The sequence below is a fragment of the Bombina bombina genome, chromosome 1 (genome assembly GCF_027579735.1).
Source record: "Bombina bombina isolate aBomBom1 chromosome 1, aBomBom1.pri, whole genome shotgun sequence".
Lineage (NCBI taxonomy): Eukaryota > Metazoa > Chordata > Amphibia > Anura > Bombinatoridae > Bombina > Bombina bombina.
Window position 1 is genome coordinate 607,948,832 of NC_069499.1, and position 19,377 is coordinate 607,968,208.

A 19,377-nucleotide genomic window follows, 5' to 3' on the forward strand; every position below is an offset into this window, starting at 1 on the left:
ATGTTTATTATAGTGGCGGCGATGTCCAGAGCGGCAGATTAGGGGTTAATAAGTATAATGTAGGTGTCGGCGATGTCGGGGCGGCAGATTAGGGGTTAATAAGTGTAATATTAGTGGTGTTTAGACTCTGGGTTCATGTTAGGGTGTTAGGTGTAAACATAAAATGTGTTTCCCCATAGGAATCAATGGGGCTGCGTTACGGAGCTTTACGCTTCTTTTTTGCAGGTGTTAGGCTTTTTTTCAACTGGCCCTCCCCATTGATGTCTATGGGGAAATCGTGCATGAGCACGTATAACCAGCTCACCGCTGACTTAAGCAGCGCTGGTATTGGAGTGCGGTACGGAGCACAATTTTGCTCTATGCTCACTTCTTGTCTTTTAACGCCGGATTTATGAAAACCTGTAATACCAGTGCTGTAGGTAAGTGAGCGGTGACAATAGCGCGCAAGTTAGTACCGCACCCCTCTTACCACAAAACTCGTAATCTAGCTGATAGTTTTGTTAGCCTGGATGGTTCCTTTAACAGACTGTTTCAGTGATAGCTTTTACTGTGCTTGGAACATATCGACATATGCTCTTTACACATGCATTCAGACACAGATAGCCCAAAAATAAATACCACTACCAGCTGTCTGAGCAAACATGGTGTTTGAATAATGGCGAATAGGGCTCCATGCGTAACAAAACTTATCAGAAAACAGTGCTAGAAGATTTTTTGCTGATATATGTTTATTGGAAAAAAAAATATTTTTTAAAAATAGAATTTCTTCATGTGCATTTCAGTTTTGAGTTTTATGCCCTTTTTACAAAGTTTTACAAATAGATGTTCTTAAATGAGCAACAGTTTTAAATCTATAATATATATTTTCCAAGTTTTTCTGGATTCCTTTCCTGTAATTGGCCCACTGCTCCAATGGAAAGGCTTTTTCACATATCTTCACTGTTTTTGTATTGTGTTAGCAAATTATTACTGCAGCCATGGACAGAGCCAGAATAGTCCTGTGGTGTTTCTGAGAGGTGCAGGTTTAGAGTCTTGGTGGTCCAAGGGTCGTCTGTTGGTGTAGTTAGTTAACCTGAATTGCTGGGGTAATTAAGGTAATCTGTGGTTGGGGCTACAGTAGAAGCATTTCTTTGTTGGGTTAAGATGTCCCCAGTTAATCTGGGACATTATTGTAAGTAAAGCAGCGGAAGTGCCAACCATCATTTACAAACCATGACAAACCTGTAAAATTCAGGGTGGTTGGGAGCCCTGGGAAAAAATCACTATACCTTAACCTTAAAGGGACAGTCTACACTTTAGTCATCTTAAAGTCTTACCTTAGATTAAGCTGCAAATATCCTCCTGCACCCTTCCTATATCATGCAGCAGTAACAGTATAAAAGTTATTTTAGAATGAATATATTTTCTGGTCACATTAAAATGGCTGCCAAGCTCTGGCCACTGATGATATCACAATCTGAATTGCATTAAAGGCTTCACTAGTTACTGAACACTCACAAATTGGATTTGACGACTGTCAAAGCTATTCAGCAGAGTGCATAGATGCAGCCCAGATCGTGATGTCATCAGTAGGGGGAGCTTGGCAGCCATTTCAAAGTGATCAGAAACCATAGTCATTTAAAAAAAAACTTTTTTTTACTGTTACTGCTGTATAATATAGAAAGGGGTGCAGGAGGATATTTGCAGCTTAATCTAAAGAAAGTCTTTAAGATGACTAAGGTGTAGGCTGTTCCTTTAAAACCATGAAGTGGTTCTTTCTAAAGTATTGCTATTCTAAATGGGATACAATTATGCAATGGGCAGCATAATGAACATTTATATGTATTTGACATAACTAATAATCTTCTTTAAAATAGCATTAATTCTAATTTTCTGTATAAATGTTGCTTTCTATACAATAAAGCATCCTGATGCATTCTCTCAGATCTTTACTTTATGTGTGTGTGTCTATATATATATATATATATATATATATATATATATATGAGGAGTGGCTCGCTGCACAGCGCTAATCAGATGTTCCAAAAAAAGTAAAAGACCTAAGATGTGATAGTACCGTGATATAACCTATTACAAATACACACAGTAAATAATCTGACCGTTCTAAACTAGTAAGCGGTCACTACTGTAATAGAGTATTGGCAGTATCAATTGAGTTAAAGAACTGCTATAAATAGACACAAAGTAAAATAAGTAACAACATAAAACAGAAATGAAATCAAAGGTATACGAAAAACATGTAGCAATGTGGCTAAAGGTCTTCTTAGCACTGAGTTCAAAGGCTACTATAATACAATAATACAGTCTTATACAGGATCTGCAGTACAGATATTTAGTCCAGACTTGTAATACTTCTAGACAGTGAACGACAATCCTTGTAGGGGCTCACAGCCTACTTACTTTCGTGGACCTCAATCACATGAGGTAAGATACAGGTATAGTCGACGGTAGTCTGCTCCACCGTTCCCCAGATGGTTTGCCTCAATTCCCGTGTGAAATCCCAAAAGGTTGTGGCCTTCTATGGGTTTGCGAGGCTCCGTGGGATGTTCGTGACCTGTTCGCCTCCCCAGACTTATCTCCCTTCACCGGGAGAGATGGTGACCTTCCTCTTACGGTTCCGGTGTCAATGATTTGAACATCCGTAGAGCCGATAACCAGTATTAACAGCTGTGAAGTGTACCGATGACGTCAGACGCCAAGACACATGCGGCGCACTGATTCGGTTTGGAACTTGGAGCTGAACAGACGATATCGGTCTCACACAAGAGGTGAAGTGAGTAAAAAGAACCTTACAAGGCAACGATATTTTCCAAACAGTTGATAGGTTCTGAGCATAAAGCAAGTGCAGGGCAATTATAGCCTGGAATAAAACTAAGAGATAAGGTCTGGTAGAGTGAGTACTGGGGAAAAGCAGTCTCTTTGTCATACAGCAACTGTTTGGAAAATATCGTTGCCTTGTAAGGTTCTTTTTACTCACTTCACCTCTTGTGTGAGACCGATATCGTCTGTTCAGCTCCAAGTTCCAAACCGAATCAGTGCGCCGCATGTGTCTTGGCGTCTGACGTCATCGGTACACTTCACAGCTGTTAATACTGGTTATCGGCTCTACGGATGTTCAAATCATTGACACCGGAACCGTAAGAGGAAGGTCACCATCTCTCCCGGTGAAGGGAGATAAGTCTGGGGAGGCGAACAGGTCACGAACATCCCACGGAGCCTCGCAAACCCATAGAAGGCCACAACCTTTTGGGATTTCACACGGGAATTGAGGCAAACCATCTGGGGAACGGTGGAGCAGACTACCGTCGACTATACCTGTATCTTACCTCATGTGATTGAGGTCCACGAAAGTAAGTAGGCTGTGAGCCCCTACAAGGATTGTCGTTCACTGTCTAGAAGTATTACAAGTCTGGACTAAATATCTGTACTGCAGATCCTGTATAAGACTGTATTATTGTATTATAGTAGCCTTTGAACTCAGTGCTAAGAAGACCTTTAGCCACATTGCTACATGTTTTTCGTATACCTTTGATTTCATTTCTGTTTTATGTTGTTACTTATTTTACTTTGTGTCTATTTATAGCAGTTCTTTAACTCAATTGATACTGCCAATACTCTATTACAGTAGTGACCGCTTACTAGTTTAGAACGGTCAGATTATTTACTGTGTGTATTTGTAACAGGTTATATCACGGTACTATCACATCTTAGGTCTTTTACTTTTTTTGGAACATCTGATTAGCGCTGTGCAGCGAGCCACTCCTTGTTTTCTCTTTAATTATTACAGTGTGATTACACGTAAGGGTAGTGTGAACACACCTATAGGCCCACTCCAGCAGCTTTTCATCAATAAGTGTTTGCTTTAGCGCCTCCAGTGTGACCTAAACCTAGGTTTAGTTCACATCAAAGAAAATCCTTTTTTTACACATATATATATATATATAAAAAATAGCTGAAATAAAAATAATGTGCAATATATTACTAAAATCATTTCACATAAAACAGACCCCAACTAACCTTCGACCTCTTCATTTTTTCGAAGACATTTTTATCTTACAAGTAAGAGGGCAGCAGGTCTACATGAATCTGGTTTGAGATTAATCACTTCCATATTTACATATTAAATATATGGAAGTCAAAATTTAAACTTTCATGAGTCAGATACAACAAAACTAATCTAATTTACTTCTGTCATCCATTTACCTCATTCTCTTGGAATCCTTTATTGAAGAACATACATAGCCCGAGGAGTGTCCATGTGCCTTGACCATTATATGACCGCAGTGTTTGCAATGCTATATATTGTTGAAAATTAGCCTACCAAGATATACTCTTTAATTCAAGATACAAATGGAAGTAAATTTGATGATACAAATAAATTGGATTTTTTTCTAAATTGCATCTGATTCATGAAAGTTAAATTATCGTGTAGCTTTAAACTTGTTCAGACACTATAAGCAACATAGAAGCAGAAGTCACTAACTTAAAGGCTTGGGTTTGTTTGCTGGAATAATCCTTTCTTTTGTTCAGTACAAAACCTTTCACAAACCTGATAAGAGCTCAGGGATAGCAATTCTCCCTATAGCCCAATGTCACTCAAAAATGAAATCACAACTCACAGAAATAGAATCAAAAGACCACAAGGAACATGCACTATAATCACTGGCTAAAATGCCATACCAGATTTCTATAATCTAATTTGTTTTGTTATCTTGGTATCCTTTCTTGAAAAGTATACATAGGTAGGCTCAGGAGCAGCAGGGCTTTGCTGGGAGCTAGCTGCTGATTGGTGGCTCCATATATTTCGCTCTTGTTATTGCCTCACCTGCTGCATTCAGTAGTGCATTGCTGCTCCTTCAACAAAAAATACCAAGAGAATTAAGCAAATTGCGTAATAGGAGAAAATAGGAAATGGTATGTTCTATCTGAATTACAAAAGAAAATTGTTTGTTTTTATGTCCCTTTAAGGAGAGCTGGAAAACGCAAGATATTCCCTCCTAATAAATAATGAAGGTTTTGCAATTGTTTATGGGCAGATTATAGGACAGATGGGTCTCTAACTTCTCTACTAACTGTTCAAATAGACTAAATCCTAATTTGAATGTAAATGTGAAAGTAATGTTGGAGAACTTATGTCAGTGCTTCAAATGCCCCTATCCCTAAGATCCTGATATTAAAAACATCAACAGACGGTCGAGAAACTGCCTGCTTGGGTTCGCCAGGCTCGCAGTCCTTCGGTCTGTTGATATATTAAAAAAAGGGTCTGATCAGCAAAGAGCAGACGAGTGGCGATGTGTCTCCCCATAGGATATAATAGCGATCACAGCTTCTGCAAAACTTAGCTGACATCGCCACTCGTCGGTGCTATCAACAGAGGGGGAAGGGGGGCTATATTTAAAGTGTTCCTACCCAGCATAGATAGTGACCTTGCTGAAACAAAAATAGGTTTATTTGTAAGAACTTCAAATAATACCTAACCTAACTAAACCTACACTACCTGCCTTATACTGGAAAATCTCGCCACTGAAAAGGTGGCGAGATAAATATGGTAAAAACCCTGTACCTAACCTGCAGGGCAGCGCAGGGCCATCTTTAACACAGGGCAAAAGGTGCAGCTGCCCAGGGCTCAGTCTTTGTTGAGGGACCCAAGAGTCCTAAAAAAAAAAAAAATGTCATGTGACATGAGGGACACACACAGTCAGTCCTGATATTGTCAAAGTCAAAAGTTCTCTGCTTATATTTATTTGTGAGAAACTGTGCCAGACCGTGCCGATGTCATGTGACATTCCAAGCCAGTGCCATGTTCTGTTTTAGATGTGCACTGGATGCTAAGCTCTAACTTGGCATCCAGCCAATCCCACTGCATAAGAAAATGTCCTGCTGGGGTTATCACTGTTACCAGGTAACTGCTCTGGTGGTGGGGATTGTTTCTGGGTAGGACTGACTATAGGCGCATGCAGCAGAAAGCTGGAGTGGCAGGCACGTGAGGATTTGAGCATATGTGCAGCTGCACACACTGCTCTCTTCAGTCTTGAGGCTGTGTGACTCGTCTGTATCCATGCAGCCTTGGGCAGACAGCATCCAATCTGCTGGTCCCCTTAGCCCTGCTCTTTCTGCTGTGGCTCTAAGATCAACTAACTGAAGTTTGTTAGGGGAACAGTGCTTTGTAGAAAGGTGTCAGTGGGAAGAATAAGTGAGTGTACACATGCCCCTCCCCATGCAGCATTGTCTAGTGCAGGATGAGAGGGAACTTGTTCCTAGCAAAGAAGTGACATGTGCCATTTTTATTTCTCTCTGTCTCAGATTTTACAGCTTCCCATAGTAGTTCTACTATTCCAGTCAGTAAACTTATATTTGTCTGCACCTCCATGCTTCCGCCTCAGTCTTTATCTTGCTTTGCTCCTGTTGGGTGCCCTAAATCTCTTTAACCAGCTAACCTCACACCAGAATCACATTCAAAAGCATATTAAATTAATCCAGAGTGGAGGAATTTATATATTTATTTACTTATTAGTACTGCTTAGGTCCAGTTTCCCATATTGCAATTTTTTTAATTTTTTTTTAATGATTAGCCGAGCAGTGGATGATAATTTAAAAAATAAATAAATAAATTGATTCAGTTGGTTTTTGTGATATTGGGGTGGAGAGTGAAATTGCATGGGGGGCCCAAGAAAATGTTTGCCCAGGGTCCAGTCAATATTAAAGACGGCCCTGGGGCAGTGCTTTGAATATATCGCAATACTGGCGATGCTAGCCCATTTATTATTCCCCTGGAACGCCCAGCAAGCTACAACAAAACATCTATCTCTATGTCATGTCTGCAATCTAGCTTACTAATAAAGAAAAGAAAAAAAAACCTTCCTATTTTAACTATAGATGTATATACAATGTATCAATAATATGTATCGTATTGTACAATGAGACTTTTTTTTAAGTATTGTAATAATTTTAAACAGCTGTTTTTTGTGTGTTCTTTTTTCATTTTAACCATTAATATTTATTTTTCTAAATATAATTATGTTATAAAAGACAGTAGCCTCAATTTTATAGTGTTACATAACTGCATAATGTTTTATTTTGCAAAGTTATACAAATGTTGTTATGTAAAAAATTAAAAGTTGTGACTACTGACAATTATCAATAGAAAAATAAATATTAGTGTTTAAAATAAAAAAAGGATACAGGAAAAAAAGAAAATGATTTTTAAAATCTATACAATACTTTAAATAATATGCATTGTACAAGAAAATGCATATAATTTTAAACGTATATACATATAAAGCTCCTTTAAACTATTAACCCCTTACATGCCCTCACCTGCAGCACATCCTAACACCACTACACTATTAACCCATAATTTGCCATAACCTATTCACTTAATCACCACCTAACCTATTAAACCCTAAACCTCCAAAAAAATTGCAATAAACCCCCTAATTTATTAGCCCATAAACTGCCACAACCTTCCATCAAAATAAACCACCTAACCTATTAACCCCTTAACTGCCACAACCCCCCATTGCAAACTTCCCCTACACTATTTAACTTCCTAATTCCCCCTAAGTTAAAAAAATAAAAAAAATACTGGCATCACAACAAATAACAAACCCTACCACCCCCCCAAACAGTAAGGCCTATCCTAAAACTAAAGTCCCCTTTTTTAAAAATAAAGAACCCTATACTTACACAAAAACACCTCTAGGCGATGCTGCCTTTAAACAGTAATGTCGGCACTTATGAATATTTTGTTGGCTTTCTCAGCATGGCAACAGATCACTTTTGAATGTCTCGCCCCCTCGTGGCACTTTCAATCATTGGGGCCCAAATTAGAATATTTGTAACTTTCGGCTTTGTTTTCTGAGCCATTCCAATTCTTTAGAAAATCCACAGTTTGATTTGTTAAACCACTTGAATTACGTAAATTATATAACAGGAACATCTAAAACCTTACAGCCAAAAATGTTTTTTGAATTGACATGAATGTGTTTCAGTTTTGACAAGAAGCATTTTCCTAATACATATTTAATAGTGAAAAGGCTTAAAGGGACACTGAACCCAAACATTTTCTTTTGTGATTCAGATAGAGCATGAATTTTTAAGCAAATTTCTAATTTACTCCTATTATCAAATTTTTCTTTATTCTCTTGGTATCTTTATTTGAAATGCAAGAATCTAACTTTAGATGCCGGCCCATTTTGGTGAACAACCTGGGTTGTCCTTGCTGATTGGTGGAAAAAATCCATCCACCAATCAAAAGGTGCTGTCCAGAGTTCTTAACCCAAAAAAGCTTAGATGGCTTTTATTTCAAATAAAGATAGCAAGTGAACGAAGAAAAATTGATAACAGGAGTAAATTAGAAAGTTGATGAAAATTGCATGCTCTATCTGAATCACAAAAGAAAAAAATTGGGTTTAGTGTCCCTTTAAGTAATATTTATTGTTGTTTGTGTGCACTGAGCATATGTATATATGCCCTTGTTCCAACACCCTGTTTGTTCTGAGAGCTGGTGGTTGCATATATTTATTGGCAATGATGCAATATATGCTCTCTAAGCAAGCACTGTGTTTATTCATATGCTCTGTGCACAGTAAAAGCTATCACTGAAACTTATTTTACAAGAAGCATTTTAATAAGACATACAAACTACAAAAAAAGGCTTCTATTACAAGTTGAAATACATTTATGTGCATTTTAAATTTTCATGTTCCTTTAATTATTTGCGTATTGAATATTTTCCAAACATTCTTTATGTTCATCTCACATATCACCTCCTGACTTGATTATTTGTGACTCCCTCAGACTGATGCTGTGTCACAAAACTTGTACTCAGTATTCTTATTCAGTACAATCTACGTTTAATAAGTTTATAAATACTCTGCTATTAAATATATATTATACGGTGGAGTGTTTTTAATTATCAGTACATTGATTTGCTTTAATGATACACTTATTAACATGCTACCCAAAATCATTATATATATATATATATATATATATATATATATATATATATATATATATATATATATATATATAATGCATTAATATGCAAAGCATCTTGCTGTTATCATTATACAGTAGGTGTACTCAGTATATAGATGTCTGTGTCTCATACATTTCATCCCCCTCCCCTTTTGTCCTCTGGTAGCTGGCGCAGACCCATTGTTTGGGGTAGTCCTGCCGTGGTGTCCCAAGCCACATGCCAGCTCCTCACACAATGGCTGCTGCCCCAGAGATCATTATGCACTATTGTTCTCTTGCTGGCTCTGACCTTTATACTGGCTAGGAGACAATGGCTTGGCAAGCCCTCCCACCTCCTGCTGCCCCCTCGTTCCTGGGCTCTCGATCCTTGCTGGGGGCATTACAGGTGAGGAGATAGCATTCTTTTAATTAACCCCTTTAACTGTAGCTTTGCTATGAAACACATCCACTGTAAAACTGCTAGTATATATTTATACACTAATAAACACACTAATATGAAGTATGTATACACGGCTAGTACGCAAAACCCCTGTCTGCATTGTTATGTAGGATGATACTTAGTATCTATACTGTGTATTAAATTCAGTGATCTATATAAGGATGCTGTTTGCATATACTATACACAGGTGCCTATACAATGATAACAAATGTTATAGTTTTACTCAGGATCTCTCTTAAGAACAGAAATACTACTGATCAAATCAAAGTAAAATAATATACTTATGGTGCCAGGTTTTCTTTAGGACACTGCCCTGCTACTATATTTGTCAAACATACACATTCTGGTACACAGTGAGCCAGGTTTTGCAGGAAATGGGCCAGTCATGATGCAGACAGTGCCCAAGCACCACCGGGCTCTTATGTATGGGGTTGCTGTATTGATGCTGAAAATTAAGATTCTTTTGAAATATACATATGTCAGGGTTCTTATAAAGGAACATTTTCAAACCATTTTTTAAAAGGCCGCTGACATATTAAAGGGACATTGCAGATAAAATTAAAATGCAAAGAAAGCCGCTTCAAGAGTGTATTTGCTCTGTGGAATATTGGTTTACACACAGCACTTGCCCAGTGAGCCTAATGTACTTGTATCATCTGGTAATGACTCAATAATTTCTGACATGATACCTCCCCACTGGTGCTCTGAGCAGCTGCAGTACTTAAAATGCTGGTGCACTGTGAATATCTAGCTATGCTTCACATGCACATGCAGAGAAAAATGCTAACACTTAAACAGTGATGCATTTCAATAGAAGCATTTTAGACAATATATCTATAATGTAAATATGTTTCTATTCAAAGGTCTAATTCATCTATGTGCATTTCAACTTTGAACAGAATGTCCGTTTAATATATGTCAGTGGCCTTTTAAATAATAGTTTCCAAATGTTCTGTGAGCTTCTGCTGTAGGAAACACACTAGACATGTGCACGCCAGAAAATTTAGTTTAGTTTAGTTTCGTTACGATTCTGTATTTTTTAATTTAGTTTTGGAATGAAATTGGATCTATTCGTTATATCATTCATTCGTTTCGGATGCATTCGGATTGATTCATTATAGCAGTCATTCGTTTTGGATGCATTCGGAAGTTCAGTAATGTTCGGATTCATTCATTATGTTATGTTACGTTGATTCGGATGGTTCCAACCAACACAAAAGGAATCATTTCACTGTTCTATCTCACTATATTTAATTGTAATATATCTCTATTAGTTTTTTTTTTATAATAAATATGGAACGGCAAAGGAATTGGGGTTAGTCCAGAGAGTCAGACTATCACGCCATGGCCATTCGAATAAAACGAATGAATCCGAACTAATTCAGATTCTTCGTTACAAATTGATTCAGATTAGTTTAGTTTTGTTACTAGGGTGATTCAGTGATACAGATACATCCTAACCTCCAAATCACCTGATTTTCACCTAATTTTTATTCGGAACGAAATGAATTGCACATATCTACTATTGACTGAAGGGCCCCCTAGATGTGTGCCCGGTCTAAATTGAAACCTCAGACACCAACTGCAGTTACGCCCTTGTTGCTGATATAAGATGAATGCTGCTTTTATTAAATACTAAAAAAGTTCTACCTGCTTACATCTGTGGTGTTTAGTTTGGTAAAGAGAAGTACATGACTAATATACTCTGGAGGACTGTATAGTGGCCCCTGGCCATTTCTTTGCTTAATTTATAGCATTATCAATAGACTGAGAAATATGTACTGAGTTTTCTTCAGCCTCTGCAGTCTCAGCATATTCTTTGTAATACTATGCAGCTTATTCAATAAAGCAACATCCTCTCTCTCTATTTAGTGACTCAGCTGCATAGAATAAAACCATACGAATTAGTGAAAAGGGAGAGACCAGAGAGCTGAAAAAGAATTTTTAAAATCACTTCGCAACCATGGAGAGATTTGTTGCCGGAGAAAACAATGCCCTGAACTCTTACTGGGAGACGTGGTCTGACTGGTTTGAGCTCCGATAAATGAGACCTACCAGCAGTGCGATCTACTCCCGAATCGTGAGGAGGGAGTCTATGCGGCCCCTTCCCCACTCCACTTCCTTCCCATCCCCCCCCCCCCCTTTTTTTTTTTTTCTCTCTCTCTTTCTCTCTCCTCTCTCTCTTTCTCCTCTTCCCCTCTTTTCTCTTTATCTCTTTCTTTACCCTCTCTATGAGGGAGATGTGTATAATCTCTAATCATCAAGTTGTCTGGAAAATTAGTATGTGTGCCCTGTTGGCTCACATCCTATTTGCTCCCCTCCTAGGGCCAATTAATGCCCGGTATCTGATTTTTTCTTTATATTAGCTATTATGTGAATGTACACTGCCGACACACAAGTTCTAATGTTTCTGATTATTTCAGCAAGTGAAATGTATGTTTCTGTTAACCACACCTATTGCTATAATTTTGTTCAGGATATGCTTTGCTGTAATGTTACTTCAATATTACTGTACGGTGCATTTCTATTTAATAAAGAAAAATATTTAATAGAAAAAGAATTTTAGTGAATCATGTAAAACGGTAATTACAGGCTCGTCGGAAATAGGAATTAGAAAGCAGCGCTCTTAAGACCGCTGCTCCTTAACTCTTCCGCAGCCTCTGAAACTGTGGACATCAATCCGCCCGATTGGCCGAGAATATGCAGGGGGCGGCATTGCACAAGCAGTTCACCAGAACTGCTTGTGCAATGATAAATGCCAACAGAGTATGCTGTCAGCATTTATCGATGTGCGGTGGACATGATAGCTACAGTGGATCATGTCCGTCCGCACTTTCATCAATTGGTCCCTTAATATCTATATGCAGTATCTTATAAAAGTGAGTACACCCTCACATTTTTGTAAATATTTTATTATATCTTTTCATGTGACAACACTGAAGAAATTCTACTTTGCTACAATGTAAAGTAGTGAGTGTACAGCCTGTATAACAGTGTAAATTTGCTGTCCTCTCAAAATAACTCAACACACAGCCATTAATGTCTAAACCATTGGCAAAAAAGTGAGTACACCCCTAAGTGGAAATGTCCAAATTGGGCCCAAAGTGTCACCATTATTTTCCAGCACTGCCTTAACCCTCTTGGGCATGGAGTTCACCAGAGCTTCCCAGGTTGCCACTGGAGTCCTCTTCCACTCCTCCATGATGACATCACAGAGCTGTTGGATGTTAGAGACCTTGCGCTCCCCCATCTTCCATTTGAGGATGCCCCACTGATGCTTTATAGGGTTTAGGTCTGGAGACATGCTAGGCCAGTCCATCACCTTTTCCCCTTAGCTTTTTTAGCAAGGCAGTGGTCGTCTTGGAGGTGTGTTTGGGGTCGTTATCATGTTGGAATACTGCCCTGCGGCCCAGTGTCTGAAGGGAGGGGATCATGCTCTGCTTCAGTATGTCACAGTACAGGTTGGCATTCATAGTTCCCTCAATGAACTGTAGCTCCCCAGTGCCGGCAGCTCTCATGCAGGCCCAGACCATGACACTCCCATCACCATGCTTGATTTTAGGCAAGACACACTTGTCTTTGTACTCCTCACCTGGTTGCCGCCACACACGCTTGACACCATCTGAACCAAATAAGTTTATCTTGGTCTCATCGGACCACAGAACATGGTTCCAGTAATCCATGACCTTAGTCTGCTTGTCTTCAGCACACTGTTTGCAGGCTTTCTTGTGCATCATCTTTAGAAGAATCTTCCTTCTGGGACGACAGCCTTGCAGACCAATTTGATGCAGTGTGCGGCGTATGGTCTGAGCACTGACAGGCTTACCCCCACCCATTCAACCTCTGCAGCAATGCTGGCAGCACTCATGCGTATATTTCCCAAAGACAACCTCTGGATATGACGCTGAGCACGTGCACTTTTTTGGTCGACCATGGCGAGGCCTGTTCTGAGTGGAACCTGTCCTGTGAAACCGCTGTATGGTCTTGCCCACCGTGCTGCAGCTCAGTTTCAGGGTCTTGGCAATCTTCTTATAGCCTAACCCATCTTTATGTAGCGCAACAGTTCTTTTTTTCAGATCCTCAGAGAGCTCTTTGGCATGAGGTACCATGTTGAACTTCCAGTGACCAGTATGAGAGAGTGTGAGAGCGATAACACCAAATATAACACACCTGCTCCCAATTAACACCTGAGACCTTGTAACACTAACGAGTCACATGACACCGGAAAGGGAAAATGGCTAATTGGGCCCAATTTAGACGTTTCCACTTAGGGGTGTACTCAATTTTGTTGCCAACAGTTTTAGACATTAATGGCTGTGTGTTGAGTTATTTTGAGGGGACAGCAAATTTACACTGTTATACAGGCTGTACACTCACTACTTTACATTGTAGCAAAGTGTCATTTCTTCAGTGTTGCCACATGAAAAGATATAATAAAAGATTTAAAAAAATATAAGGGGTGTACTCACTTTTGTGATATACTGTAATTGTATTGAAAAGGTATTACCGGTAGTATTTATTAATGTAGTCAACAATATTAAAGAGTATTTATAGAGCCATAGAATTATTGTTTAGTGCTGAGTATGATTGAGTGTTCTGCTTCTTTTATGTTTTTCTAACACATAGAGGCCATTGCAGAGTGAATTTCTATGACATATTGTCACACAGGGTGTGTCAGCTCAAATATTAGCAGTAACCACTGAATGGGAGAATGGGCATTCACAGCTTAGGGAATTCCTGCATTTACTGCACAAATATTTGCTCTTATTAAATTAGGCAATATGGGAAAATTCAAGGTTCGAAGGAGAAGCACATAATCCTGCACGTACACAAATATACAGAAATTATTTTTTATATAGCCTTGTGAAAAATTGTGATATGGTGTCCATGAGTAGAAATTCTTGCAGGTATAAAACAAAATGGAACATATGTAATATCAGTGACATATTATTTAATGGGATATTTTAGGGTTGGTCTTATCTTAGTGACCTAATGAAAATTACAAGTTTTTAGAGTTAAATGGTCAGTTTCAACATTTTTTTAGTTTTTTTTTATTGACAATTAATACTATTATCATACCATTATTTATTATTATGAAGTGGAGGTTGGGATATAAAGGAGGATGTTGGCATATAAAGGGTTAGTCTTCAAACATATGAAGCAATTCAAGGATCTTGTTATTGCCGGAGTAATTACAGTAATTGTATTAATTGTAAACATCTTATTCCTCTGGCAGGTGAGAAGCCATATAAATGTGCCTGGGAGGGCTGTGATTGGCGCTTTGCCCGTTCTGATGAGTTGACGAGACATTACCGCAAACACACAGGTGCCAAACCCTTCAAGTGTGCCGCCTGCGGACGCTGCTTCTCCCGCTCAGACCACCTCGCCTTACATATGAAGAGACACCAGAACTAGTGCTCAGGCTTTCAATATATGCATCATACTGCATTTCTGTACATAGAACAAAGAGACTCTTAGGGAAATATTCCATGGATCTTCTTGGCTACTTTAAGGACAGCTTTGATCAAGGAAACTAAGAATTCTGGAAGTTGACCATTCACAGGTTCTACATTTTAATATTTTATTTGTAGCATAAGTATTTAAGTACAAGCCTTAAGACTGTTTTCATATTAATGAGGCTGTCCAGAAGAACTGATTTTCTCCATAAATCTGATGTTTCATCGTTAAAGATTTGCCCTTTAAATAATTTCTTCTGGAGGTATGAGACCTAGAACTCTTCCACTGACTTTAAGCCAAAACTATAACCATTTTATAAATGGCTTAGAAGTTTCATGAGCATCACCTACTAAAGGGAGACATACAATTGTAACCTCAAAATGGATTTAATTCCAAAATCAACAATGTTTAAAAAGGTAAAAATATCTTTATAGAGAAGACTTTGACATCAACACGCTGGGCCTTCTTCCAAAGATATGTAAGCAGACACATGATTGACATCCTAACCTGATTCCCCACAAACTCATTTCAATTTAAATAAAATGTATAAAGAGGAATGAAAGTCTCTTGACAAGTTATACCAGTTCTTTGTCTTTCCATACACTGGGCCTTTGCACTGGGATTTCTTCATTACCCTGCACCTATCTTACATAATGGATGACCTCTGGAGGGCGACCTCTATAAAGCACTTCCGGTTTTAAGGGAGAACTGTGACAATATATTTTATCTTCTGCACAATGAACAAAATGTCTCTTTATTATTCACAAATGATGAATTTTTTTTATTCCAATTAAATAAGCATACATTTCTATATTTGTCAGAAATGTTGAATGTTCTTGAGTTCTGGACATAAATAGAAAGTGTTGTATATATCTGCACACTTCTAAATGACTGCTTGCAAGTTTGAATAATACAGTGGAACAAATTAGAAAGTATTGACAGAATAAACACAGATTGCAGTGATTTTTGTGTGTAAAATGTAATTTTACATTCTTCTTTTGTTTTGAAGTGGTAGTTTTTTTTTGTAGACATAAAAGCAGAGCATTATATTGAAAATGATTGTAGTTAAAATAAGATTAGTAGTGCTTGCTTTTTTAAATTAGGTTTGTCACCTGGACTTTCAAATGTATTTTTTAACATTCTCCTCTTTATGGATGAGTACACTGCTTACCTAAAATGAGGCCTCTTCAGTTTTTTTGCATAATCTCTGGCAAAACTTTAGTACAACCATTCTAAAATCTGTACACATTAGTAAGAACTAACCTTAAAGAGGCATTGTACTCAATATTTTTTATCATTCACATAAAAGAGCATAATTTAAGCATGTTGTTTTTATTATTATTATTATTATTATTATTATTTTTGTCTTCACAGAGGTAAAAGATATTTACATTACATAAAACGAATACAGCAGCATCATTATTGTACTTCCTACCTAATGCTCATTGGGTGATAGGTATTTCCTACATAGGGCCAGATTACAAGTGGAACTTTTTTTGCACTTCCGCTACAGCGATAACTCCGCTAGAATTAGGATTTTTGCTCTAGTCAGATTGCGCTCATATTACAAGTAAACAGTTTTTTCTAAAGCGGTAACCCAACCAGTGCAAAAATCAGAAAAAGTGGAAAAAAACACCCCACTCTTGCACAAACACCATCACATATTCTCATTAGGGCTAACCCGACATGAAAATATGAATATTTCATATTCTAATGTTCTTTTACGTAATGGAATATGTTCTAATTATTTATAAATATATAATTCTACATATATATGATTTTTATTAAACAAATATATATATATATACACGATTATATATAGGTATAGATATAGACAGATATATATACTATATATATATATATATATATATATATATATATATGAATATCTATTTAAAGATACATAGAACATATTCTGCTATGTACAGAACATTAAAATGTGAAATATTTACAGTAATACATAGTTAAAACTTTTAATAAATATGAATATTGCATAAATATAAATGTTTTTACATGTTTTCATCTACTTAACGGCAAAAGACTCTACTGCACTTATATATATGTCTGTATATGTATACATATATATTTATGTGTTTATATGTCTATATATGTCTGTAAATACATATATACATATGTACACACACACACATATATATATATATATATATATATAGTTATTATAAGTGTAACTGTACTTTATAATGTATTTTTTAAGTGTTTTGTGCAACAAACAATTAACCAGAGCTCTGAAATTGCGGCAATGATTCTAGCGTAAATCTCGCAATCGCGTTTACTTTCAACTTGTAGTACAAGCAGGAAACCCGATAAGTGCAAACCCTCACGATATACCTCTTATTGCCATGGCTCAAATTATGCAATGTTTTATTTTCACACAAACAAAGAAGTTTTTAGTTATTGGTTGTCCTTATCTGCCAATGAGGATTAGTAGGAAGCACAAAACCAATAATGTAGCATTAGTTTTAATTTTATTTTTAACAGCTTCTACTTAACAAAAAACAACAACAAAAATACACCATGTGCAAATGCTTTTATTTCATATGATGATATCAATGTATTGAGTTTATTGTCCCTTTACTTAATATCGTACTATCTGAAGCATTGACCACAGTCACATTTGTACTTGAAGAACCAGTAAATACAGTAGATTTGCATAATCAACAAAGCAAGATAACAATACATTGCAATAGCACTTAGTCTGAACTTCAAATGAGTAGTAAATGTTTTTCTGACAATTTTAAACGTTATGTCTATTTTTACCCCCCCTGTACCACGTGACAGCCATCAGCCCATCACAAATGCATATACGCTTATTCTGTGAATTCTTGCACATGCTCAGTGGGATGCTTGTGACTCAAAAAGTTTAAATATAAAAAGACTGCACTTTTTTAATGGAAGTAAATTGGAAAGTTGTTTAAAATTGCTGCTCTCTCTGAATAATGAAAGTTTAATTTTGACTTGAGTGTCCCTTTAAAGGGACATGGAAGTGATGCATCAGGTGTAACTTGTCACCTCCAGTGTCCTTGTTGTTATTACCATGCATGCTTTTCTTTTGCAAGTTTTAAATTAAGCATTGGCTTTTCCTGCCAGTCCTAGATGGCTCCAAATCTGTGGCATCTTTTTTTAAAGTGCATGGGGGCTACACAGCCAATGAAGTAAAATAACATCTAAACATTTATCCTCAGTGGAAGTGAAGTGTTGGGTGCTGTGCTTGTTCCTACTGTTGAGGGAGAAAGAGAAGAAACTGCATGTGCTAAGTTTTTCTCCAGTCTCTCTTCCCTGTCAAAATGAACATGCAAGGAGTAAACTACCACTTAGGTTAATGGATTTAACAAAAAGATATCTTATTGGCTGCATCTCCCAGAATTAAAAAAAGAAAATGCTCAGTGAGGGGGTGATGAGATGCTGCAGAATTCTACTGGGATTGAAATAACTTCCTACACGGACATTATTTTATGCTTTTTCACCAACATTGCAGAAAATCACTTTCTCACAAGCTACACTTCACTTCTCTTAGCATTAGCACTGTGGTACAGTCTCCTGTATCTGACAATCCCAGACTTACTGAAGAGAACCAGCATGCAGATTTCCACCAAACCAGTATGTGTGTGAATGTGAATAACTGATATCTCAGAAGGAAAAACTTTCAGAATTCTTGAAACTGAGTTGTAATGAATGTGCAATTTTATTATGAAGCTAGCCTCTCTTTGGTACACCAGAATGGTACTTTAAAAACAACATAGACATGCAGTTATCATCTTCTTCTTATATTTCTCTGTTAGACAAAAATATAGTGTTTTACCTTATGTACAATATAGTGACATGCATCAATGTTTACTCTTAATTCTCTACAATCTTACTGATGCTTCATATTCAGTAGGTATATAGCAAAATACACATTCTGTTCATCTATTTTGTTAACAATTGTAAACATTTTTTTAAACGTTGAATAAATCTTTTTTGTTTTTCTTATTCATACAGATAGTTTGTGCTTATTGTTCTAGCATCAATAACTATTTTCATTTATAACACAAGGGACTGGGTTATTAAATGCATTCTTTCCTATGGAATATATACACTTTACGTACTTTGTATGTGAGCAGTTCATATATTGGAATAATGATTAAAAAATCTGAGCGTGACCTCATCAGATCAGAAATAATGGAGCTATTTATCAAAGTAGGAATTAGTCAAATAAGCTCTAATTTATAACTTGTATGTGTATAAATGTACAGATATACCTCACTTTACAGAGCTTCGCTAATACAGCGCTTTGTGGAGCTGAAGTACAACCTCCAAGGATTTTGAAACAGTGCTGTAATCATCGTGCGATTGTGAGAAAAGTGACTGGCACCATTTTTTATGCTTACTTCACTCTGTTTACAGCATTACAGTGCAATCTGTGTCTCAGTGCTATAGTCTGGCAAATTTTACTACAGTAATTGTCACTTTTTTTACAGGTTCAGTTTTTATTGAATACT

At 37.1% G+C, this 19,377-nt stretch overlaps 1 protein-coding gene across 1 annotated transcript in view; it reads left to right on the forward strand.

Annotated features, from left to right (window-relative positions):
* LOC128645757 (Krueppel-like factor 5) overlaps positions 1 to 18,872 on the forward strand; it is a 35,969-nt gene extending 17,097 nt beyond the window's left edge. Inside the window, exon 4 of the mRNA XM_053698981.1 lies at positions 14,658 to 18,872. Within this exon, the coding sequence (XP_053554956.1) occupies positions 14,658 to 14,836 (179 nt within the window). The 3' untranslated portion in view covers positions 14,837 to 18,872. The remainder of the gene's footprint in view (positions 1 to 14,657) is intronic.
* The last annotated feature ends 505 nt before the right edge of the window (positions 18,873 to 19,377 follow it).